General features: G+C 46.2%; 1 protein-coding gene across 1 annotated transcript; it reads right to left on the bottom strand.

The window, feature by feature from the left end:
* Positions 1–872: 872 nt before the first annotated feature.
* BNIP3 (BCL2 interacting protein 3) lies at positions 873–24,781 on the bottom strand. The gene is made up of 6 exons (XM_075000441.1): positions 24,440–24,781; positions 17,212–17,383; positions 10,365–10,449; positions 6,068–6,174; positions 5,817–5,966; positions 873–3,475 (listed from the first exon to the last, which is right to left on the bottom strand). The coding sequence occupies exons 1-6, from the start codon at positions 24,483–24,485 to the stop codon at positions 3,424–3,426; spliced, it is 612 nt and encodes a 203-aa protein (XP_074856542.1). The 5' UTR covers positions 24,486–24,781; the 3' UTR covers positions 873–3,423.
* Between the last annotated feature and the right edge of the window lie 240 nt (positions 24,782–25,021).

Raw genomic sequence — 25,021 nt, 5'->3', positions numbered from 1 at the left:
CTGCAACTGTCTGTCTGTTGTTGAAAAGAGTAATATTAGGTATACAGAAGCTGGCCAATGTCATTAGGTGACTGTTCCCTTCATTCCCGTCCCATCCCCAGTCACCCCTTTGCTTGCTGTGTTTAGTAACATATCATTCTTCAGTTTAGGCCCCAGCCCTTCAAAGAGCTCCACAAAAATGGACTCTTGAGTCTATTGGTAGCCCCCACTGCATTCCACAAGGCTCTGATGCATCCAGCTGGAACTCCATCCTACATCAGGGCCCTGCACTGTAAGCTGTTTAGGAAGCTTAGTAGAACAGGAGCCCTATAGTGATATGGAGTATGTGGAGGCTAGTGCAAAATAGTACAAGATATGCGTGAATATATCTGGCGCCTTTCATGACCACTAAGAAAGCACACATAACTTAGACTGCAGCTACCACCAAGTGAAATTTGTTTGTCTGAAAAGGAGTTTTTATTGAGACTGATGAAAAAGTTATTTATTTCTATTAACAGTTTGTCTGCTATAGACAAAGATTCAGTAAGAGTAAAGCTATTAGTCCTGTCATAGAGGTTGATCTGAGTGAACAGTGTTTTGTAATTCAAATAATTTCTTATAAATTATTAGAAAGCAAAATGGTGCTACTGCCATGTAGCTGAATAGGTTTTACGTTCTTGTGGTATGCAAACAACAGTGGAGCAGAGATTCTTATTCAGGGTGATATACTTGGCCTAAAAAGGTTTTAAAACATGCTTGATCAACTGTAAGTCTGTGTTCCCGGAGGTACATTCCCCAGCATCCTTTTCACAAGCAGGACACCACAATAGTAACTCTATTTCCCTGTGTTAGGTTTATTTGCTTTATTATCAACACAAGAAAACGAAGCAGAACATATTTCTTTCCTTTTATTAATGCTTGGTATTATTTCTTACAAGTGCATGTCACAATCTATTATGGTAAAATTTAACTATTACTTAAATGATACCAGAAAGGCTCTCTAAAATGCATTTCACAGCTTGTTAAACTTCTTAAAATATTGCTCTAATTACATCAGAATATATTTAAAAACAAGGAACATACAATGCAGTACGTTTTTAACATGAGAGCAATCAAGTCTCCAATCTAACAATTAAAGAAGGGTAGTTCTACAAGCATGTTGCATAAAAACGTGACACACAGATACTGTCTATGGGGGTAGGCGGGAAGCCAACCCTGAAATTTAATGAATATAAGCTTATTTGTTACCTACTACTACTAATGAAAACAAACCTTGGGGGTGCTCACTTCTGCTTTTGAAAAGCGCAATCAATAATTGGTGTCTTTACACTGTTTTCCTTGGATATTTGATCTGACAGCCATTCAAATACCAAAATAATGGTCTAGAACATGGGTGTCCAACCTTTTGGCTTGCCTGGGCCACACTGAGTGAAGATAGTCTTGGGCTGCGTACAAAATATATAATATAGTTAATGTATATAAATCACATAGTAATGTTAAAAGTTTACGATCTTGTGGGGTCGCATTACTAGCTGTCCAGGGCCGCATGCGGCCCGTGGGCCGCAGGTTGGACACGCCTGGTCTAGAATATTTGGGGGAAAGATGTTGTTGAATAAAAAGAAATCCGTTAACTCTTCATGACACTGGCTCCCAATCATGAAATGACCTCTGCCTGGGTGCGCATCAGCCCACGCAAAGTTCACCTGGGGCTAAAATTGTCCCAGAATTTTTAGGCTTCCAAAGGGATCCTTTCAAACACTTACAATTTGATAGGGAAGGTTATTCAGAAACTAAAGAAACCCTCTCAATCCACAATGAAACATTAAGAAAAATGTTTTTAAAAAAGTAAAAAATAGGTCTTGATCCTGCACGTTACTTAACTTGATATAAATGAGGAGTCCACTAAACCCACAAAGGACTACTTGTGTATAAACAGTGAGTGCAGGAGACTGGACTCAACGACCCCTCAAGGTCCCTCCCAGCTCTATGAGATATGAAAACAAACGAGAATCAGAGGCTAGGAAACGAGAGACATTTCCTTCCTTTGCTGCAGCCAACTAGCCCCAAAAGTGTGGTGACAGTGTTGATGATGGGACATAAACACTATGATATCACAGGTGTCCACAATATAGAGTCAACAGAACCATTGTCAACAGCCATGCTAATTTCAGTTCCATTTCAGGCACAAAAGAAAAAGTCAATGTTTGCCAAATGATAAGAAAAAAAATCAAAGTTCAGAGCAAATTTATTTTTAAACAATGATGCTATCACATAGTCAAATCTGTATGTGTAGGTTTTGTGTGTGCACCTGTGTAATGAAAGATAAATGCCTTTCAATTACTTCTATTACTTACTTCTCTTTATCAGTTAGTAGTCCAGAGATCCTCCTATTTCAAGATTAACTATGAAATCTTTAAAAGTAAATGTTTCTTTGCTATTTGTGATAACAGAGATGATTTAGGCATAAAAAAATAAAATGCTTTGAAAGGAACAGTGCCCTTTTTATAACATTTTTAAAAGGAGAATCAACTGACTCCACAAGTTTTTCTTTTTAAATATAAGGCATTCTATCAATCTAGAAAATATTTTTTTCTCCTCTTACCTTAGTAAAGAAAGATAAAATTCCTGAATCAAAACAAGTTCCATTTAGTCTACAAGAAAGCTATTCCTTCAGATTTATAAAGGAAATAAGCAGGCCAATTTAGGATGTAAATACAATTTTTTTTTTTTGGCCAGCAAATCAAAAAATACTTCTAAAGCTGTATTTTACTAGGCAATATAACAAAAGGGGAAAAAAAGAGCACTGCAAAATAAAATAAATTTTCTTAGGCACTGCGGTCCACATTTTAATTTAGGCTTTTGTAGACCAAATTTTAGATGCTCTAAGTCGGCATAGTTCCACTGAAGTTTTGCTGTATGTACCAAATGACTATCTAAAGTGCGTCTTATCATTTTGTGTCTCCTATGCAAAATGAAGAATAGTTAATCTAAAGAAAATGAGTCCCCTCAAATCAAGTCACAGGATTCTCTAATAGCATATATAAGGCCACACTTTAATGACAGTATTCACTTTTTTCAGAAATATAAAGAAATAATGGCTTAGAGGAATTCCTAGCTGCATCATGACCAATATATGAAAGCTAAGAGTTTATTTTTAACACTGAGGGTTTTATTAATTTTTACTGATATTTCACTACCAAGCATTACAACAGATATTAATCAATCTGAAACATGCTTTGTACATTGATCTAAAAAGTTATCCAGGATAGCCTGGTTTCAGTATCTCTGCTCCCTCATCTACTACTAAAGTAGGAACATGGCTACAGAACAAACAGCACAGGTCATGTAGCTATTGCTAGCTCAGAAGTTCCTGCCATTCACCATTTGTATTCCCAGATGGATAATTCTCATTGCTTTGAGCCTGACCAAGTTTTACTCTCCCTTTTAAAAAGTGCTGGTTGTACTTGTGGTTGTCAGACGTCTTCCAATATAAATCCTTGGGAGAGAAAAATATGAGCATAAGCACTGCATTTCATTTTAAAAAGAACATACAGCATGTAAGGAATGCTTTTCCCCCTCATACAACTTACAGTAGCAGACAAACACCTGCTATAGTTAAGACTGCAAAAGAATTTCTGCTACAACCCTGCCAGCTTTCTGTTGCTCGTGCTTTTGTGTGTACTCATCCCTGAATTCATGTCAAGTTTTAAGAGGCTAAATAACATGCCCAGCACCAGCTAAGCTGTGGTACACCCACTTAGCTATTTGACTTCATGTTTTCATCAGTCACTTTTTATTTGTTTGTTCACTATATTTCAGCTCAATATTATTTCACTATTGGTTCCAGGTTCTTTCCTGCATTTATTTGCTTTCCTCAGATGAAAGAAATGACCACTATGAAAATTATGACCCATTGTGACCATATTTAAACTTAACACATCATTATGGTGTTATACATTGTGATCTTGTGCTACTGTATCCGTATGTGAGCTGGAATGTTCAAGGTCAGAGGAATTCTGGAAAGTCAAGTAATGAAGTATGTCTAAAATTGCAGTATTTTTGTTTGTACTTAAGGGAAAACATCTGTTTCTTGAATAGTTTGAACAGTCAGATGCAATATTTATTGCTATTTATATAAGTAGTTTTGTGTACTAATTTTGCGTTTCAACATATATTCAAAATCTGGAGGAAAGTAACATTGTTTCCTTACAATTTTGATAAGGGTGGTGGCATCTGGGATTTATACATGAAGATAGCTAATCTGCTCCCTGACACACCTTTCAGATACATCCCCCTTTATCTGCAGTCTGATCTTTGCCCATTCGATTGGGTGTGTGAACAAAGAAAGAAGGGAATCTCCATCAAGGAAAAAATGCTGGGAAAAAGCCACTGAGATCATTGTAAACAGCAATTGCAAGTTATTGAGCCTGATTCTTCTCTCATATTCAAGAGTTTTATAACTGCACAACCTCTTGGACTGCAAGAGACCTAGGGATGGTTTAGGCTGATATGAGACCACAAGTCACATTGCCCTGTGGAATGAGCGAGCTTCATCTTGTCTGTTTCTACTACTACAGTAGTTCTGCACCATATGGCATGCTTTCCCCAGTCCCCTGGAATTTCCAGAGGTCTGGGATCCACACGGGTAAGAGAACAGAGATTAGGCAGATTCGAGAAAGGAAAGTGAGTCTGAGGGGGGAAGCAGATTCATCCTCCTTTAACCTGATAGAGGTTCCCTGGACAATACTGGACAGTACAGAGTTGTATCTCCTTTCCACAAAGCTCACCCCTCTGGGAAGTCTCTACTGATCCTCCTGAGGGCCTTGATGTGGATGGGCCAGGCCTCCCACAGATTCCCTCACATCTGTGAGGATACCTGGGGGATCTTCTGGGTTTAGGGATGGACTTGAAGCATCCTTCACAGGTAGGACAACCCTGACCTCTGGATGGACTTGGGAGATTGATCTCCTCTTCTACTCCCTTTCATTCCAGTGTGGTGGTGGGTCAATTATAATTGAACCCAATGCTAATTTGAAGACACTTCCTTTCATTGTTTTTATAAAAGCTCATGTTTCTGAATCATGTAAAATAAAACCCAGTGTTCTTCCCCCTTTAAAATTAAAATACACACATGACAACATAACTGAGTATTATGTACCTAGTAGATCCCTGACTTATGTGGAGGTTGCATTTTTGACAACCCTGCATAAGTTGAATTTTTGAGTAACTAGGGGAGCCAGGAAACTAACTAGTGCAGCAGCACTGGTCAGTTTCCCATCTCCTTTGAGTGGCAGGGAGCTGGGAGCCAGGCTCCAGATCCCCACCACTCTCAGGGGTTTCCCTGTCAGTTTCCTGCCAGTGGAGGGAATCCAGGAGCCAGGCTGCCACCTGGTTCCCGGGAACTGGGAAACCGCTCCCGTTAGGGATGGCAGTCGTGTTAAGCCACAATATGCTCAACTCTAGTGCAAGTATCTTGGGGTTTTACTGTATATAATTCCTAACTTCAGCTTTTGACAGTTCTCGAGGGCAGTCCTCAAGTAATGAGAAACCATTGAGGAAAACAGACCCACACACCACTGCCATAAGCAACAGGTGAGAAACTTCCAAAATATAAGATGACTGCTCTGGCCATGTTTTGCTTTGCTTTTGTGAGATAGTAGCTTCAAAGCAGTGGACAGAGGAGAAAGAAGGGAATGAATGCTGGGAAAAGGCCACTGAGATCATGAGTGAACAACGGGTCACACAGCAAAATAGTTATACCATGTCAATGTGATACATGAAGAATTAGATTATTAAGATAGACCACTACAGTAGAAAGATTAAAAAAAAAAACTTACCCTAGACCTATGGCAAGCAAATGAGAGAGAAGCAGAGAGGGAAGGAAAACCTTTAAAAATTCTGCTGAGAATATACCCCCTTTTTTCATCATGCTTGTGTTTCTGATGCTGAGAGAGGCCGTACGCTGAGGGTGTTTAAAAAGAAATTCCCTAGTTTAGGAGAGGAAAACAAACATGTTAGAAAATATACATTTACCACCAGAAAAATAAAAGTCCCAGCAGAGGAACACTCTGAGTCTAAGGACACTCACTTTGGTGGGATGTTCTCAGGCCTACTAGACCAGTCCCATATCCAGTCTGTATTTTTCTGCAAGAGCCTTTCTACTTCTTTTCTTCTTTCAAGGAAATCTTCTTCAGACTAAAACAAAGAGTCTGCATCAAACAGCGTGCTGGACGGTTATGACTATGCGAACAACCACCGCCATCCTTTTAGAAATCAGCCTGAAGCTTGGAATTTAGATTCTCCCTGGCTTTGCTCAATCTCAGGCCCTTTTGTGTTTTACTGCCATAATGCAGCCCTGAGAATTCTCAGGTTCACTGCCTCTGGGAGGGGACACTGGTGCAGAAGAAGATTCTGACCTGGAGGTGGAGTGTGGGAGGGGGTGCAGTGTCTGAGAGGTTATGACCTGAAGCAGGTGTGCAGGGTTTCGGCTCTGACCTCTGGCAGGGGATTGGAATGCAGGAGGGAATGCAGGGTGTGGGAGGGGGTATGGGTGCAGGAGCAAGTGCGGAGGGTTTTAGGTTGTGACCTGGTGCAAGGGTTTGGTTTGTGACTTGAAGCAGGGGGTCGGGTGCCAGGTGCAGGTGCTGGCTGGGAAGCACTTAGCTTAGGGGGCTCCTGGACAGCATGAAACTCGGGCAGGCTTCCTGCCTACCATATCCACCTTGCATACTGCTCAAAGTGCTGGCTGCAGGGGCCATGTGCATTTGTGTGGCCCCTGGGGAGGAAAGGCACGAGTGTCCATGTGCTGCCTATGCTACAAGCATAGCTCAAGCAGCTCCAACTGGCTGATTTCCAGCCAATTAAATCTCCAGGACTGTTCTGGGGGCAGGTGCAGTGTGTAGAGGGCCCTTCCCCCAAGGGCACACTGAGATGCACATGGCCGCCACAGCTGGCCCCTCTGAGCAGTGTGGGTGACGCAGGCAAGGAGTCTGAGGCTTGCGCTGGGCTGCAGGATGGTGGCAGGCAGCACCCAGCCCACAGGCTGTATTTTGCCTGCTTTGATCTATGAGCAGTGGAGTGCACTCCTCTCCAAAACCTGGAATTAAAGCCAGGATTCTGTTTCACTATTCCATAGCTGTCAGCAAATAATTGACACCTCAGACAAAAGGCTCTCATCTTCTTCTAGTGATGCTCCATATAGAGGATGACAACCTGCTCTTAGTTACTCCCTGAGTACAATTGGCAGAAGTCTGTGTGCTGGATCTAAAAGTTGCCAAGCCTGCTAGTGAGCCACCTGGGTCTAAATATGATGCTACAGAATGGAATGTTTGTGTTAATTCATTTTTAAAACTACACGCACACACCACTACATTAAACAACCCACCACCACATTGTGAAAGTTACAAAGTCAAGCACTCAAAAGTTAGCAAACACCAGAATTAAGGTTGTCTGTCCCCTCGTGCACATGCAGTACGATACAGCTCTTTAATTATATACTCTCATACTATTTTTTCCACAGGATTCCTGCCTCACTCAGGGTACAGAGTGGGCTTGTTTTGGAGATGAATCAGGGTTGACTAGAGAAGGCGGCAGCTGTCTACAGGATCCCTGCCTCATATGTTTGAGAAGTTGGAAGGATTGCAGTGAATGAGGCAGACGACGACAGGAAAAGGAAGGTTAATGTAGCTGCATGGTAACCGGATTCCGTCTACTTTAGAATGCCTGTATGATACTGGGGAAATCACCTTGATCCACACTTTTCACAAATGAAGTTTGAGTCGGATTATAAAAGTGTTGCCTACAATAGCAGGTGACTGGACTTGGTGATGCAGGAGATTCAGGCTGGGCCTGTGTCCCTAGGTTTCTGGCTTTCTGGGTGCTTGGCTTAAGAGTCTTGACTCTGATTTGCAGAAGCAGTGAGCACTTACAGCTCCAATCAGCCAATGAGAGTTGGCTCTGAACGCACACACAGGTCCTAGGTTTCTCAAACAGGGCTCCAAAATTTGTGGATGCTTTGACCTTACTCTTTCTGTGCTTCGATTTCTGACTGATGAAATGGAGATAATGCCACATGCACTTTAAAGGGGTGTTGTGAAAATAAATTCACTAATCTTACAGTTCAGATACTGCAATGGTGAACACTACAGAAAAGCTCACGAGGCAATTAATAATTGCCTTCAGAGCAATACTTGAATAATATACAGTAAATGAAGCCTGTGGCTACATATTGAACAATGAGGAAAAACCCAAATATTGAATAGTTGCACTTTGTGTTCCCTGGCTGAGGCAGTGATTCTGGGGGGACGTAGGATGGAGAGTATAAGACCTCATGATTATTTAAGTGAAGACTATAATAACGCATATGCATAAGGAAGCAGTTACAGTCATCCAGAATTTTAATTCTAGCATTCTGTAACTTCTGGGTGCTTGCTTTTGCAATCTTACCCTTTTAATGAGGTTTTGCTTGCGTGTAATATATATATCAACAATTCACTTATTAGAGGCAAAGTGAGTGGATAATTTAGTCAGCTAGTTTCTTGCAGGAGAAAGTGGGTCTATGGCAATGATTTAAATGAGGAGAGGAAATGTCTTTAGAAACCATTTCAGAAGATAGGGATCAATGCATCTAAAACATGATTTACTGAAATCGAGTAAAAAGACAAATGCACATTCATTCTCTGTTTGTTAAATGGTATGGTAGTGACATTCTTTTTAAGATCTGGAGGAAATACAGCACATGCTGAGAAATTACATTGGCATTCTCATATAATTTAGCATATGCTGTTGTTTATCCTTTGTATTGTGGTAGTTACTGGTGGTCCCACCTGAAACCATAGCCTGACTGTTAGGTATTGTACATACAGCCCTAGCCCTGAAGACACTGGGATCTGACCGTGGAGAGGATAAAAGCAGTTGTAGCTCACTTGACAGCTGGAGAGCTGAGGCACAAGAAGAATGAGCTGCCCAAGGTCACACACGAAATCTGGCAGAAATGGAAAATGACCCCAGATCTCCTGAGTCTCCCACAAGACCAACCTTTTCTCTCTCTCCCCCGCCCCTCCCCCCCCCGGTATGTGTGCGCGCGCAGAAGGGGTTATGTCATGCCAGTTACAAATGATGCAGATATAAATGCTGAGGATGAAGCTCTCACTGCATCCAGACAGGTGGTAATTTCGGTTAAAGTGTGCTCTGGAGAGGCAGCTCATCCATTTCTGAGGTTTTTGTACATTTAACTGAATTACTTACCACACTTGGGCTACGTCTACACGTGCACCCAACTTCGAAATAGCTTATTTCGATGTTGCGACATCGAAATAGGCTATTTCGATGAATAACGTCTACACGTCCTCCAGGGCTGGCAACGTCGATGTTCAACTTCGACGTTGCTCAGCCCAACATCGAAATAGGCACAGCGAGGGAACGTCTACACGCCAAAGTAGCACACATCGAAATAAGGGAGCCAGGCACAGCTGCAGACAGGGTCACGGGGCGGACTCAACAGCAAGTCGCTCCCTTAAAGGGCCCCTCCCAGACACACTTTCATTAAACAGTGCAAGATACACAGAGCCAACAACTAGTTGCAGACCCTGTATATGCAGCACGGACCCCCAGCTGCAGCAGCAGCAGCCAGAAGCCCTGGGCTAAGGGCTGCTGCCCACGGTGACCACAGAGCCCTGCAAGGGCTGGAGAGAGAGTATCTCTCAACCCCCCAGCTGATGGCCGCCATGGAGGACCCCGCTATTTTGATGTTGCGGGACGCGGATCGTCTACACGTCCCTACTTCGATGTTGAACGTCGAAGTAGGGCGCTATTCCCATCCCCTCATGGGGTTAGCGACTTCGACGTCTCGCCGCCTAACGTCGATTTCAACTTCGAAATAGCGCCCGACGCGTGTAGACGTGACGGGCGCTATTTCGAAGTTAGTGCCGCTACTTCGAAGTAGCGTGCACGTGTAGACGCAGCTTTGATTTACAAGAGCTTGTAGATGAAAATGTTAACGATTACTAGCGAGTATTGAAGAACGGGGTTGACTTGAGCCTTGTTTCAGCAGCGTGACAATACGCAGTACACAAAATGTGACTCTGCTTCCCTTTCCCGTCAAAGGTTCCCAGAACCTGGCCTCTAGCCTGAAACCTGACATCTACCTTGCAGTTCTGCAGGGGACACTGGCCAGCCATGGGTGTTGTGCTGCAGGGTAGGTATACCCTGAAATAACTGAGTATCTGCACTTCAGAGAGAAATTGCTTGAACTTTTCAGAGTAAATTTATTCAGTTGATGGATCCTTCAAAAATTAGTCTCCCCTATGCTATGTATATTTTCTTACACTGAGCCTACAACTCAGTCACAGACCCATGTCTCAAAGACAAGGTGGCTTAGTTTTTACCTGAGAGCTGTTCTTTTCTCCACTGCTGTGACTCTCCATTTCAGAAGCTCTGTTAATGTCCTGGGGTGTCTGGGAACGAGGAGGGCTTTGTAAAGAGAAGCAAAGGAAGTAAAATTCTCATTAAATTCTTCATGTTGATACCAATTTAGTATATGGTATAAGACCTTTTGTAGATGTGCACATCCATCCTACAGGGTTACTGGATTTGACCCCACAACATAGTACATAAATATCGCTGAAGGACAGTGGATAGAGGATAATGACTTTTGGCCTGTATTTAAACCAGCTGCCTAGAAATGCCAGGTCCCACATCCCCTTGCCCATTCCACAAGCCTCCCTGTTCCTTCATTCAAATTGAACTTTACAGTGCAGATCCTCCCCTGGCCTGAATTGTCACAGCCTCAATGAAATCAGTCAATTTACAAGAGCTATCCCATATGGAAATTGGTTTAAATGCTGACATTACAAAGCTCTATGATCTGTAAATTAAGACATAAGCTAAATTATCATTTTAGCAATTACTTAAGTAAATATATGGTATCACAGACACATTAGCTGTATCTACACTAGCCCTTTTGAACTGCTGTGGCTGCCATGATGCTAAGGAGGCACGGCATATTCATGGCAGTGCCTCATTAGCATCTTCCAACCTCGCTCATTACCATGCCCTTCCAAAAGGAAGGGGCAAGTGTAGACACAGCTATTGTGTTTTTAGCATCCTTTTTTAACCACTGCTTTTCCATAGGGCTAAGAAAGAAAGGCAATGCCCGTTTCCATACGAACTGATCATAGTAGCTATGTCTACGCTGGGATGCTACATCGAAATAGCTTATTTCGATGTAGCGAAGTCGAAATAAGCTATTTCGACGAATAGCGTCTACACATCCTCCAGGGCTGGTGCTGTCGACGTTCAACGTCGACCTTGGACAGCACTACATCGAAATAGGCGCTGCAGGGGAGTGTTTACACACCAAAGTGGCCCTGCAGACAGGGTCACAGGGCAGACTAGCACTTCTGGGGCAACACCACGCTGCTCCCTTAAAGGGCCCCTCCCAGACCCACACAGCCTGCACAGCACGCGGTCTGCAGAGCCACAAGCACGCACACCCTGTGAAGCACCATGGACCCCCCGCAGCAGCAGCAGCAGCCAGAGGCCCACACACCTGCCCCTGAAGGACCAGTGGCTGCCCTGCTCAGTGCCATGCAGGAGGCAGCTGACCATCTTTTATTTGAGGAAGATGAGCTGCCCCCAGGGGATGAGGAAGCAGCCCCAGACCTTGCTGCCCTCCCAGCTGCCCCCCGCCACACACGCCGCCGGCTGTGGAGCTACCCCATGAGCATGGACTGGTGGGAGTGGCTGGTGCTTGGCGAGTGGGACAATGCCGCTCGCTCCGGAACTTCCGAATGAGCCAGCAGACATTCCTGGAACTCTGCCAGTGGCTCACCCCTGCCTTACAGCACCAGGACACCCCCACGCGACGTGCCATCACTGTAGAGAAACGGGTCGGTATCGCTGCCTGGAAGCTGGCTACTCCAGACAGCTACCGATCCGTAGGGCAGCAGTTCGGTGTGGGCAAGGCCACCGTTGGGGCTGTCCTCGTGGAAGTAAGAGGACCCAGGGGGAGCCCGGAGGGGGGGAGCCCTGGGGGGGAGGGCCAGACACACCCTGCACACCCCTCACTGGTGCTCTCTCATGTCCTTCCCCTGCAGGTCGTCCACGCAATCAATGCCCTGCTCCTCCACAGGCTCGTGCGGCACGGGGACCCGGATGCTGCCGTCGTGGGGTTTGCCAGCCTGGGCTTCCTAAATTGCTTTGGGGCTCTAGATGGGACCCATATCCCCATCCATGCCCCAGAGCACAGCGGAGGATGCTTCCTGAATAGGAAGGGATACCATTCTGTGGTCCTCCAGGCCTTGGTGGACAGCTGGGGCCGCCTCTTGGACATTTATGTTGGCTGGCCTGGCAGCACCCATGACACCCGGGTGTTCAGAAATTCGGGCCTGTGCCGCTGGCTGGAGGCGGGGACCTACATCCCCCAGCAGGAGATCCCTGTGGGGGACACAACCATGCCCCTCTGCCTTGTCACAAACACGACATACCCCCTGGCTCATGCACCCCTACACGGGCCATGTCACAGCCAACCAGGAGCAGTTCAACACGTGCTTGAACCATGTGTGCCAGGTGGTCGAGCGGACTTTCGGCCACCTCAAAGGGCACTGGAGGCGGCTCCTCACCTGCCTGGATGCAGGGCTCACCAACATCCCCCAGGTTGCAGGTGCGTGCAGCGCACTCCACAACCTGGTTGAGAGCAAGGGAGAGGCCTTCCAAGGCTGGGCTGTGGAGGCTGGCAGGGCCGACGTCCAGCCACCCGCTGCCCCCAGTCGCCAGGTCGACCCTGAGGGGATCTGGGTTCAGGAGGCCCTGCGGGCCCATTGTGAGCAGGCTGCAGGGTGAACTCTGGCAGGGCCAGCTGCGGGTGAGCCACCCACTGCACCCCCCCATCCTCCACAACACTCCCTGCCCCCACGCCCACACCACAGAGAACCCAAGAGCGCACACACCCCCACACTTCTGTGCAATAAATGGATTTTTTTTTTAAACAAAACTGTGCAATGTGTATTATTAAAAGAAGGGGGGAAACTATGTACATGGGGCGGGCAGGTACTAAACAGGAGTAGAACAAAAACTATTTACAAGGATGGAGGGGAATATGCCCAAAGGAGGGGGGCCTTGGTGGGCAACGTCCTTGGCCACGCACCCCCTATTGTCCTGCGCCTGGTGTGGGGGGGCGTGACCCACGTCTGGGCCGGAGGCCCTGTCGAGGCTGGGTGGGGGCCGGGAGAACCAGCAGATGGGGCTGGGCGGTGTCCGGAGGCCCATGGTCCCCCTTGGTGGCAGGCCCCGTGACGGCAGGCGGAGCCGCAGGTGGAGCGGCAGACAGAGCGGCGGGGGGGCCAAGTGCTGCGCAATGTCCTGGAAGGTGCGCATGAAGGCCCCCCCCAGGCCTCCTGGTGCCAGGCCAACGCTTGCTCCTGGAGATGGAGCTGCCGCTCCTCCACCTGCAGGCACCGGTCAGACACCTCCAGCTGACGCCGGAGGGTGGCGAGCAGCTGGGGGTCTGTGGACGCCTGTGGATGGCTCCGATGCTGTTGGGCTCGTCCTGGGGCTCGTCCGTGCTTCGCCGAGGGGCTGGCCTGCTGCAATGGCCCTGGTGGGCTGTCCAGGACCACCGACGCCGCGCCGGTGCTCTCCAGGCCCTCCGATGGTGCAACTGCAGAACAGAGGCGGGGAAGAAGAGTGGAGACAGCCGTTAGTCTGGGCCCTGATCCATGGCCCTTGTCCCCCCCACCCCTCTGCTGCTGGTTCACCATCCCTGTCCCCCGGTGGTGATGATGGGTGTCCAACCCCCACCCCCCCACGAGGGACCCTAGGTTCCGCTCCCCCCATCCCCAGGGATGGGGCATGGTGCTGTCCTGCTGGGGGGCAGGGGCTGATGGACTCTTCTGAGGGACATGCCACTGCTGTCCTCGGGGCCATGGTCATCTGGGTGCGTGGAGGGCCCCAGTCATGTCTCTTGTCCCTGCCCCTTAACCCCGGGGGTGTGCACCGGGGGGCGTACATACCTGACGGTCCGCTCCCACGGTCGAGGGACACCCATTAGGCGGACGCCCTGCTGGAGCTGCAGCAGGGGAGGTTGATTTGAAGCCCCCCATCGCTGGAGGACTCCTCTGGTGCCCCAGGGTGGGCTCCCGGGGGGGCCCCTGGGGTGCAGGGCTGGCCTCTGGGGCAGACTCTGTCTCCGGGGCCTGCTGGGGCTCATTGGCCGAGGCGTCAAGGGTGGCCCGGGCGGGAGGAGGTGTACCAGGGGCCCAGGATTTCCCTGAGCTCCCTGTAAAAGGGGCAAGTGGCGGGGGCGGCCCCAGATCGGCTGGCCGTGTCCCAGGCCCGGGCGTAACCCTGCCGCAACTCCTTTACCTTACTCCTGATGTGGTCAGGAGTGCGGGCAGGGTGACCCCGGGCAGCCAGGCCCTCAGCCAGCCGAGCAAATGCATCCGCGTTCCGCTTCTCGCTCCCCATTACCTGGAGCACCTCCTCCTCACCCCAGAGCCCCAGCAGGTCCCAAACCTCGGCCTCTGTCCAGGAGGGGCCCCGCTGCCTCTTCTCCCGCTGGCTGGCGGGCTGGGAGGCCTGGGTCCCTGGGGGGGGGGGAGTGCCCTGTGGGCGCTTGGTGGGCTGGCTGGCTGCCATGGGTGCTGGGTGCTGGGTTGGGGCTGGTGAGGACGTGCAGGCTGGGCATGTGGCTGTGCTGCTGCCTACACGTGCTCTCAGCTTCCTGCACAGGAACTCAGGGGGCAGCGAGCTTTAAGGGGCTGCTGCACGCGGCGACCATAGAGCTGAGGGGCTGGAGAGAGCGTCTCTCAACCTCTCAGCTGATGGCCGCCATGGAGGACCCAGCTATTTCGATATTGCGGGACATGGATCGTCTACACGTGCCCTACTTTGACGTTCAACTTCGAAGTAGGGTGCTACACCCATCTCCTGATGAGGATAGCGACTTCGACGTCTCGCCGCCTTATGTCGATTCAACTTCAAAATAGCGCTCGACACGTGTAGACGCGGTGGGTGCTATTTCGAAGTTGGCACGGCTATTTTGAAATAGCCGGCTAGTGTAGACGCGACTATTGTCTTACAGGGTGACAGCCACCAAGTGCAAGCCCAGGCTGTGGGGGCATCAGAGATTTTTTTCATAACAGCAGGAACAATATCAGTGATTTAATAGTGGTGTATGTGTGTAACACTGACAGACCCAGGTTGCCAGCACCAGGGATAGAAACTGCAAGCATAGGGGCTAAAGGCCAGCTGGGTCTCAGCTGAGGCTGTAGAGCAGAGACTTCACTCACCCCAGATGAGGTCTCAGTGCCTCTGGGTACTCCATATGCAAAGTGCAGTTGATGCTGATACCTTACATAAGAACATAAGAATGGCCATACTGGGTCAGACCAAAGGTCCATCCAGCCCAGCATCCCATCTGCCGACGGTGGCCAATGCCAGGTGCCCCAGAGAAGGAGAACAGAAGACAATGATCAAGTGATTTATCTCCTGCCATCCATCTCCTGCCCTTGTTCTGATGGCTAGGGCACCATACTTTATCCCTGGCTAATAGCCATTTATGGACCTAACCTGCAAAAATTTATCAAGCTCTTTTTTAAACCCTAATAGAGTCCTGGCCTTCACAGCCTCCTCGGGCAAGGAGTTCCACAGGTTGACTGTGCGCTGTGTGAAGAAAAATTTCCTTTTATTAGTTTTGAACCTACTACCCATCAATTTCATTTGGTGTCCCCTAGTTCTTGTATTATGGGAAAAGGTAAATAATTTTTCTATATTCACTTTCTCCACACCATTCATGATTTTATATACCTCTATCATATCGCCCCTCAATCGCCTCTTTTCCAAACTGAAAAGTCCCAGTCTCTCTAGCCTCTCCCCATATGGGACCCGTTCCAAGCCCCTAATCATCTTAGTCACCCTTTTCTGAACCTTTTCTAATGCCAATATATCTTTTTTGAGGTGAGGAGACCACATCTGCACGCAGTACTCAAGATGTGGGCGTACCATAGTTTTATATAGGGGAAGTATGATATCTTTTGTCTTATTATCTATCCCTTTTTTAATAATTCCTAACATCCTATTTGCCTTACTAACTGCCGCTGCACACTGAGTGGATGTCTTCAGAGAACTATCCACTATAACTCCAAGATCCCTTTCCTGATCTGTCGTAGCTAAATTTGACCCCATCATGTAGTACGTGTAATCTGGGTTATTTTTTCCAACATGCATTACCTTACACTTACCCACATTAAATTTCATTTGCCATTTTGCTGCCCAATCACTCAGTTTGCTGAGATCTTTTTGTAGTTCTTCACAATCCCTTTTGCTTTTGACTGTCCTGAACAACTTGGTGTCATCTGCAAACTTTGCCACCTCACTGCTTACCTCATTTTGTAGATCATTGATGAACAAGTTAAACAGGATCGGTCCCAGGACTGACCCCTGGGGAACACCACTAGTTACCCCCCTCCATTGTGAAAATTTACCATTTATTCCAACCCTTTGTTTTCTGTCTTTTAACCAATTCCCGATCCATGAAAGGACCTTTCCTCCTATCCCATGACCACCTAATTTACATAAAAGCCTTTGGTGTGGGACCGTGTCAAAGGCTTTCTGGAAATCTAGGTATATTATGTCCACTGGGTGCCCCTTGTCCGCATGTTTATTAACCCCTTCAAAGAATTCTAATAGATTAGTTAGACACGACTTCCCTCTGCAGAAACCATGCTGACTTTTGCCCAACAATTCGTGCTCTTCTACGTGCCTTGCAATTTTATTCTTTACTAGTGTTTCTACTAATTTGCCTGGTACTGATGTTAAACTTATCGGTCTATAATTGCCAGGGTCTCCTCTAGAGCCTTTTTTAAATATTGGCGTTTATACTGGCCGTCTTCCAGTCATTTGGTACCAAAGTGGATTTAAAGGATAGGTTACAAACCACTGTTAATAACTCCTTCCCTACAAAGTCACAGCATGTCAAAAACTTGAAGACGTTTTTTATAATGCACAGTAAATTTTCCATTGCTTTTTGCTCTACTGTTTCTCTACAGTTTCAGGATAGGCTGCAGCGCAAACGGGTTCCTGTGTTTAAAAGTAACCCATCTTTTTGTTGGAAATTTTTATACAGGTACACATGTATGCATATATAAACACACGCACAAGTAAACACACACACACACCAGGAAAACTGCATTATAGTAAGCGCTTCTGTGTTTGTAATGATGTATTTATAGCTACCTATCACAGCGTGAGCTCTCTCTTGAACTGCTCCTTCCAGATTCATGCTGGGCATCAAGGAGTATTTTCTCCATGTCACCATTGTAAACAGAAATAGAGTCTGGGACTTGGTCTTGGCTTGTTGGCTGGACAGTACTGCCATTGCTGCTGAAGTGCAGTTCCACCCAGGAACCTGCTTGGCATAATTCAAATGGGAAAAACCACAAAGACAAATATTAAAAGTTGAAAAGTAGACGAGAATGCACGTAACATTTTCAAGTTGCATCTGATAACCTTTCTCCTGCTTTCCGCAAAGTGATTACTCAGGAGATTGCTGGTTAACAACGAAACTCTATTCTAACAAGCCTTTCAAAGAGATGAAGTTGTAATCCTGTCAATTACTTTCAAAATAGTTGTCTGAAGACTTTTCCCCATGGTAAATATAAGGATACTCTTCAGTATTCTTTCAATGCCACTTTCTTGATCTGTAGATGATCACTAAAGTCAACAGCCATCCCTGAATTGAGTGTAATGGGCTTTTGATCAGGCTCTTCAAGCACTTGTGAAATACGGTTTGTTTTATAGCAACTGCACCCATGTGGACAAGGGGCTCTGTGTAAAAGGAGTGGCAGAGCTAAAATATCACACTCCCACCATGGGTAACTTTTTAGTGTGATGTGAAACGTACCAGAAAGTCACTTGGCACAATGCCTTTAGGTATTGCATCCAATGAACTAGAGTAGAAAAACAGCTACCAGAATGCTTAGATAGTTTTCTCAGAAAGCTAAGTATGTCATTCAGTTCTGATTCACAGGAAAAAAAAATGGTAGTACAAAGTGTCTGTCTATGTACCCAGTTACAGATTAGTGGGTCTGTCCCACGAAAACTCACCTAATAAACTATTTTGCTAGTCTTTAAAGTGCTACTTGACTGCTTTTTGTTTTGATACTTTTATTATGATTCACTGGGACAGTCCACTGCTTATACTTTCATGGGTCCATGAGGCTGAAAGATATGGATTCTAACCTCAAGGACTGATTTCCTCTGTCACTGTTTTCACTGTTCATGTTGTAGGATTATCCATAAAAACTGCTTGTTGTTTAACTTCATTAAAAACATTTTATAGCATCACTCTTGGGCAACATAGGATGTTTGGCAGTATATGTAAGATCAGCTGACAGTGGCATGTTTATCTTACCAAAATATATTCAGTAACAACTAACCTCCAAGTTAAAAGCACCACTGGTATATAAAAGGACCTGCAATTGGTTCTTCACTTCTAAAAATCATCAAAGTGGATAACACTTAATATATATGCAAACAATACAAGTAACGTTGTTTACATAAAATATGGATCTACATAGATTTACAATAGTAAAAATAGTGTTCCTCCCTGAATAGAATAAACCCTTGAGTTATATGGGGGTTGCATTTCTGCAACCCCCACGTAACTCGAATTTTCATGCAAATCAAGGGGAGACAGGAACCAGGATGCAGCCTGGTTCCTGTCTCCCCATCCCCTGCGGAACTGGGAAACTGACCAGCTGCTCAGTTTCCTGGGTCCCGCAAGAGGTGGGGAGCTGAGAACCAGGCAGCAGCCTGGCTCCCAGCTCCCCTCTGCTTGCAGAGAGGGAAACTGAGCAAGGCAGCAGCCTTATTCAGTTTCCTGGCTCCACCCAGTGGAGGCAAGTCGGGAACCAGGGGCAGCCTAGCCCCCAGCTCCCCTCCACTCCTTGGAGCCATGAAACTAACCAGGGCTGAAGCCCTGCTCAGTTTCCCAGCTCTGCAAGCAGAGCGGAACAAGGAGCCAGGCTGCCACCTGGTTCTCAGCTCCCTGCCACTCTGGAGACTTGGCAACCACACCTATCAGGGGCAGCAGCCATGAGTCAGGCCACTGCCCTTGACAGCAGCAGCTGCTGCCCCTGACAGAAGCAGGAAACCGCTCCTGTCAGGGACAGCAGTCGGGTTAACCTGAGACACATGCGATATGATTAAACGTATCTCAAGGGTTTATTGTGGTTTGTAATCTAAAAGCATTTCAGTCACTACAATTAACACACACACAAAAAAAGAAAGTGGAATTTCATTTGCATTCGATGAAGAAAAGAGAGTGATGAAAGGGGATGGTATTGGCATGTATTAACTAGAAGGACCATTCTTAACAGAGGTTTAAAAGAAGTCAATAATTTGGAGTAGGAATCAGAACCCTTAGGAGAGGGGCTTGAGCAGCATACAGAGAGTACACATACATGAGGAAATGAAATCAAAATAAAGCAGCAGCAACTTTAAGGAATGGACCCAATGCAGAGATGTGTGAAATGTAATCAAGTGACAGGACAGTGAGGATCTTGCTGGTTGTGTTCTGAATGGAATGAATGTTCCAGAGATAAGACCAGGAATCTAATCAAGCCAGTTTGTATCTGTGGATGACTAAATGGACAATGGAGTATCTTTCCTCTAAAATCTGGAAAACCATACCATCCTCTGCACAAAACTAACTTGGAATAACAAAGTTGGGGAAAACACTGTACTTGGCCACAACCTGTTGCCTTTTCATCTTTCTGGCCGTGTCTACACTAGCCCCAAACTTCGAAATGGCCACGCAAATGGCCATTTCAAAGTTTACTAATGAAGCGCTGAAATGCATATTCAGCACTTCATTAGCATGCGGGCGGCCGCAGCGCTTCGAAATTGACGCGGCTCGTCCCGACGGGGCTCCTTTTTGAAAGGACCCCGCCTACTTCGAAGTCCCTTTATTCCTATCTGCTCATGGGACTAAGGGGACTTCGAAGTAGGCGGGGTCCTTTTGAAAAGGAGCCCCGTTGGGACGAGCCGTGCGGCGGCGAGCCACATCAATTTCGAAGCGCCGTGGCCGCCCACATGCTAATGAAGCGCTGAATATGCATTTCAGCACTTCATTAGTAAACTTCGAAATGGCCATCTGCGTGGCCATTTTGAAATTTGGGGCTAGTGTGGACACGGCCTCCGGTTGTTTATAGAAAAATCTTTCTTCAGCCTTCTGTTCTGCTGTGGGGAAATCCTGAACAGGCTCAGAAGAGTCATCAGCATGGATGCTGAACTAATGTGTCCTGCTTGTGGCCCTGGCTTCTGCACCTTCAGCAGTTCTGATCCTATTAACTGGCTCCCATCCTGCCCTGCCTTATTCCAATGCCTCTTTCCAGCTCTCTTGTCTTTTGGTCCTTCATTTACCAGTTGTGGTATATGAAAGTAAGTAAACTGCAACTACCTCTGTTTTGTATTCAACTTTACAAGAAACAGAGCTTGCCACCGAATGGTGATATCAAACAACTCACTCAAACATCAGTCTAGACTATTTGAGTGCTATAATCCTATGGGTCCATAAATCTACTTCTAAATAAGTATAAGACAAATCTTTGACATGTGCTAGCTTGCCAGAAAAATCTGAATCAAGAAACTACATCAGAAACATAGTTTACTTTTGTAAATACAGCACTGTATTGATTGCTACCTTACATTCTGTTAGTTTTGTACTAAAACAATTTAACATGATTTACTATTCTGAATCTGGACACAATCTTTTTATAGAATTATTTAAATAATGTTCGAAGTGCTCTGAACTTGAAAAACGTTAGTTAATAATAGGTTGTCTGAACAGGTAAACTTATTTTCTTAATCACAGTAATTCCTCAGCATTTTATCTCTGTGAATGGCTACTCAGAGGCTGTGGCCACACTAGCCCCTTCTTTTGGAGGGGCTATGGTAATGTGGCACTTCGGAATATGCTACTGAGGCACTGCCATGAATATGCAGTGCCTCATTAGCATAATGGCAGCTGCATGCCCTTCAAAACTGCCAGTTTCGAAACACACGCTGCCTGTGTAGCTGGGGCCTTTCGAAACAGCCCCCAGAATTTGGAAAGTCCCTTCTTCCTGAAACCAAATGGGAAGAAGGGGCTTTCGTAATCAGGGGGCTGTTTTAAAAGGCCCCCTGCTACATGGGGGGTCGTGCGTTTAGAAACCGGCAGCTTTGAAGCATGTGTGGCTGTCATTATGCTAATGAGGCACTGCATATTCCTGGAAGTGCCTTATTAGCATATTCCAAAGTGCCACATTACCATAGGCCCTCCAAAAGGAGGGGTTAGTGCAGACACAGCCTCAGAAAATGAGTTCTAGAAATGTCAGGATACTTATACAAATGAAGTACAAGATAAACAGTGATAATTTAGTGCTTTCATGACCGATTTTGGACCAAGAAATATTTCTGCATTTCTGAAATTATAAAATTGCAAATAATATCTGAGAGAAGATGGCTACATTAGCCACTGGAGCAGATTTATTTCTGCAGCTTTTAAAGGCCAATCTATGCTCCAGATCTAAGTGTAAGGACCCCTCAGTTGCAAATGAGTTAAATCACAGTTATATCTTTTTACTCCTTCAGCAAGATCAACCTATGTTCTAAGTTTGTTCTCACATGACGCAAGAGATCTGTGCCTGATCTGTATGTGCTGTACACGGAGAACCTCTGATAATGGCCATTGCTGGCAATAATGTTAATATTTTCAAAATGCCAGCTCTCAAACCTATTATTAATGACCATTTTCTATTTATACAGTTCCACAACCATTCAAAAACACTTCATGCCACAATAAAGACAGTCCGTGAGTATAACTTTATGTATTGGGTAATCTGGTGATTGGGGTTATACATAAGTGCGCTCCTGCAACAGTGATTAGATGCTGAAGGCTTATCTTTGTATAAAGAACACGAAATAAACAGCAAAGAGGGTGGGAATGGGTGAGCGCTGTAGGGCAACCTGAATGGAATGAGTCATAGAGAGGGATGTGAAAGAAAAAAATAAGGTTAACTGGGGTACTGGACCAGGTACTATCACACAAAAATAAAGACTGGCATGAGAAAAGGCAAGGACAGAATAACTCAGTGGTGGGCAACACGCAAATATGCGGACAGAGCTAGCAATAGGGTTTGTTGCAAGGAAAAATTCCAGGATTAGTATTTCTGTTGTGTGGCATGCAGTTGCTAGTGAGAATGTTCCTGAGGTTAGGTGGCTATCTTGAGCATAGGACAGGTCCGTCACCCAGAGCCTATGCAAGTGTAGTATCATGTTTCAGTATAGGTTGTAGATTGTCGATAATGCGCTGGAGGGGTTTGAGTTGGGTGCCATAGGTGATGATGAGGTGGTGTTCTGTTATTAACCTCCTTCAGCCTCTTCTTCAGACATCTTAATTGGAATCCATTAACAAGTTTGACAGATCACACGTTGGATGCAACAAAGATATCAATCTCCTTACGCATTACAAAGTTTCCCCATTTTTGATATTCATAGTGATCACAGGCAGCCCACTTAACTTAATAGACACTTGCAGTAAGTATTTTTCTTCCTCCTCTCCTTCCTCCTTCTGTCCTAACTAGCTGATTCATCTGTTTTTCATGTTTCCAATCTTTCTGTTAAATTCCATTCGTCACAGTTTTCAATTATGAGAATTTTCCATATCTCACGTGGGTCTGTCCTATGAAAGCTAGTAAATGATTGTTAGTCTTTAACGTGCTATACGCCTGCTTTTATTGTTTTGTGCACATACAAACTCACGTGGTTACCTCTCTGTGACTTAGTACTTTTTGGTTCTTAAATAATCTATTGTTTTCTTTCAAAGTGCTCCTCTCTGGGGAATCTATCCTAAGCTTGCTATCATTGGTGTGAAGCTGTGAGATTGAGATTTCAATGCTTTTTTAATCTGTTTTAGTCTTACACTCAATTCAGAATTTCTTTAATCTTTGTCACCAAGACACTAAGTCAACCTTGGCTCCCTAGTGGAGAAGCAGCTCTCTTTACAAGCCTTCTGGGAATCGCTTGCCAGAACTGCTATAAAATTACAATTCAAAATGCATAAGAGAGAACATTATATCCAAAGAAAACTTAATATTTACACCCCAAGTATAAGCATGGGTTTATCAGGCAAATTTGTCTGTGTCCCATTCCAGATGTGGAACCCACATAAATGTTTCCATATGTTTGCCATCATTACCTTTACAATCACAAGAAGAAAAGACAGAGGTAGGTGAAGTTCCTTTATTTATGCAATGTGTGTGGTATCTGCATGTAGCAGTGACAGAGAAATAAGACCAGCTCAGTCTCTTAAAAAAAAAAAAAAATCTTCCAAGGCCCTGAGTGTTATGAAACACCCTCTTGTGGTTTTGCTACGTGCAGAACTCCTCAACTGGCATTATACATACACTGGGCAATCAAGTAATAACAGCTGTTTTTCACACTGACACAAAGGGAAATCCTAAAGAGTTGGGAATGTAAACTAGATTATTTAACTTTATTTCCGAATCTCCCATGTATGTAGGAAATACCCACACTGCCTAAATTAAGGTGAATAAGGCAGGATTCACTTAATATTTTCTGCAAACTGATTTCAGGATGGTAAATCCCTGCCTTGATTTCACTTCCTCTTTCACCCACAGTAAAACATGCATATCTGTTAAAGTCCTATCTTGCTTTCTTCTATTTCCATCTTGTGGAAGAAAAATATACTGTCGAGATTATCGTTTGTTGTGAGGGGGAGATGTCAAAACTAGATGAGGTAAATTAAACATAAAAAGATGTTTATCTCCATCAGAAAAATCAGTCTTCCGAACAGATGCAAATACACCATCACACCTGCCCCATGCAGTCTCAATCTGAGGAACGTGAATTACACCAAGGAGCTGGCAAGAAAGTGTTTTTCTGTCTTAGACCACAGCTAGCCAGCCCTGCAGCTGTGACTGTACCTGCCATGCTATTCATAACTGGAGTGCTGCTACTGACAAGCTCCCGGCATGGGAATGGGGGGGGGGGCGGCTTGAGGCGTTGTGATTTTTTTTTCCTTAAATTGCTCACCTTAACCCTGGCTCCAGCCAAGGTACAATAATCCCGCACGCAATCCCCCAGGGAGCGGAGCTCACGAGAGCCCTATGTGCTCCCTGCGCATGCACTACTGCCCCCCGCCCGTTTGCAAGGGCTGCTATCTCCGAGCTTGTCAAGGTTCATGTTTACTGCAGCATTATTTTTGAAAGCAGCAGTAGATCTTAATTTGGGAAGGCCTCGCATGTCGCCACCAAAGGAAACCGGAGTCCAAACCAGCCCCCCTCCGGCCAGCAAGGAGTTAGGGCAGAGCAGGGTGGCGGGGGTGGGGCGCTGTCCCTAGCACGGCCTGCACACTGGGGGCCCAGGCATTGCAAGGGAAGGGGGCAGGGGCGACGCTTACCATGCAAATTCTCCTCTTGCAGGCTGAGTCCCTCGCCCTGCGACATCGTCTCCGGCGCTTCTGGGCGGCAGCGCCGCTATTTCCAGCCTACAGCGCGGGGCTCGCCTCACGACGCCGCTTACTGGGCTCACGTACGCAAGGCGGCGGATCGGCGGCCAACAGCTGACACACACTGTTATTGTTATTGCTGCTGCGGCAGGTTCTGGGGCTTGCTTGGCATTGTGACGTCTCTAGGGAACGGGCCAACCTGATTGGCTCTCCTCACATTCCTCCCCTTTTGCTCCCGGAGCGCTTGCTAGGCCACAGGCTGCCCGGCGACCCCGGGAGCTGCTGGGAACAAGCAGAAAGCTGGAAGCCACCAAGCAGCTGCAGCTGCAGGTATTGCTTCAGCGAGCAGTTACTGTGTTCTGGGTCCTAGTGGCGCCCGCGCTTCCGTTGCGATGTGGGGGAAGCTGTTTCTAAGCAGTTACACAGCACCACCGTTACCAACTGTAACCGCGTCCCACCCACTGGCCTTGCCCAGGAGCTCCAAAATCAGAACTCACTCCCTAATGGCTTAAAAAAAAAAGATGTCAAGCAATG

This window comes from Carettochelys insculpta, chromosome 7 (genome assembly GCF_033958435.1).
Source record: "Carettochelys insculpta isolate YL-2023 chromosome 7, ASM3395843v1, whole genome shotgun sequence".
NCBI classification, from domain to species: domain Eukaryota; kingdom Metazoa; phylum Chordata; order Testudines; family Carettochelyidae; genus Carettochelys; species Carettochelys insculpta.
This window is presented reverse-complemented; position numbering and strand designations above follow the sequence as displayed.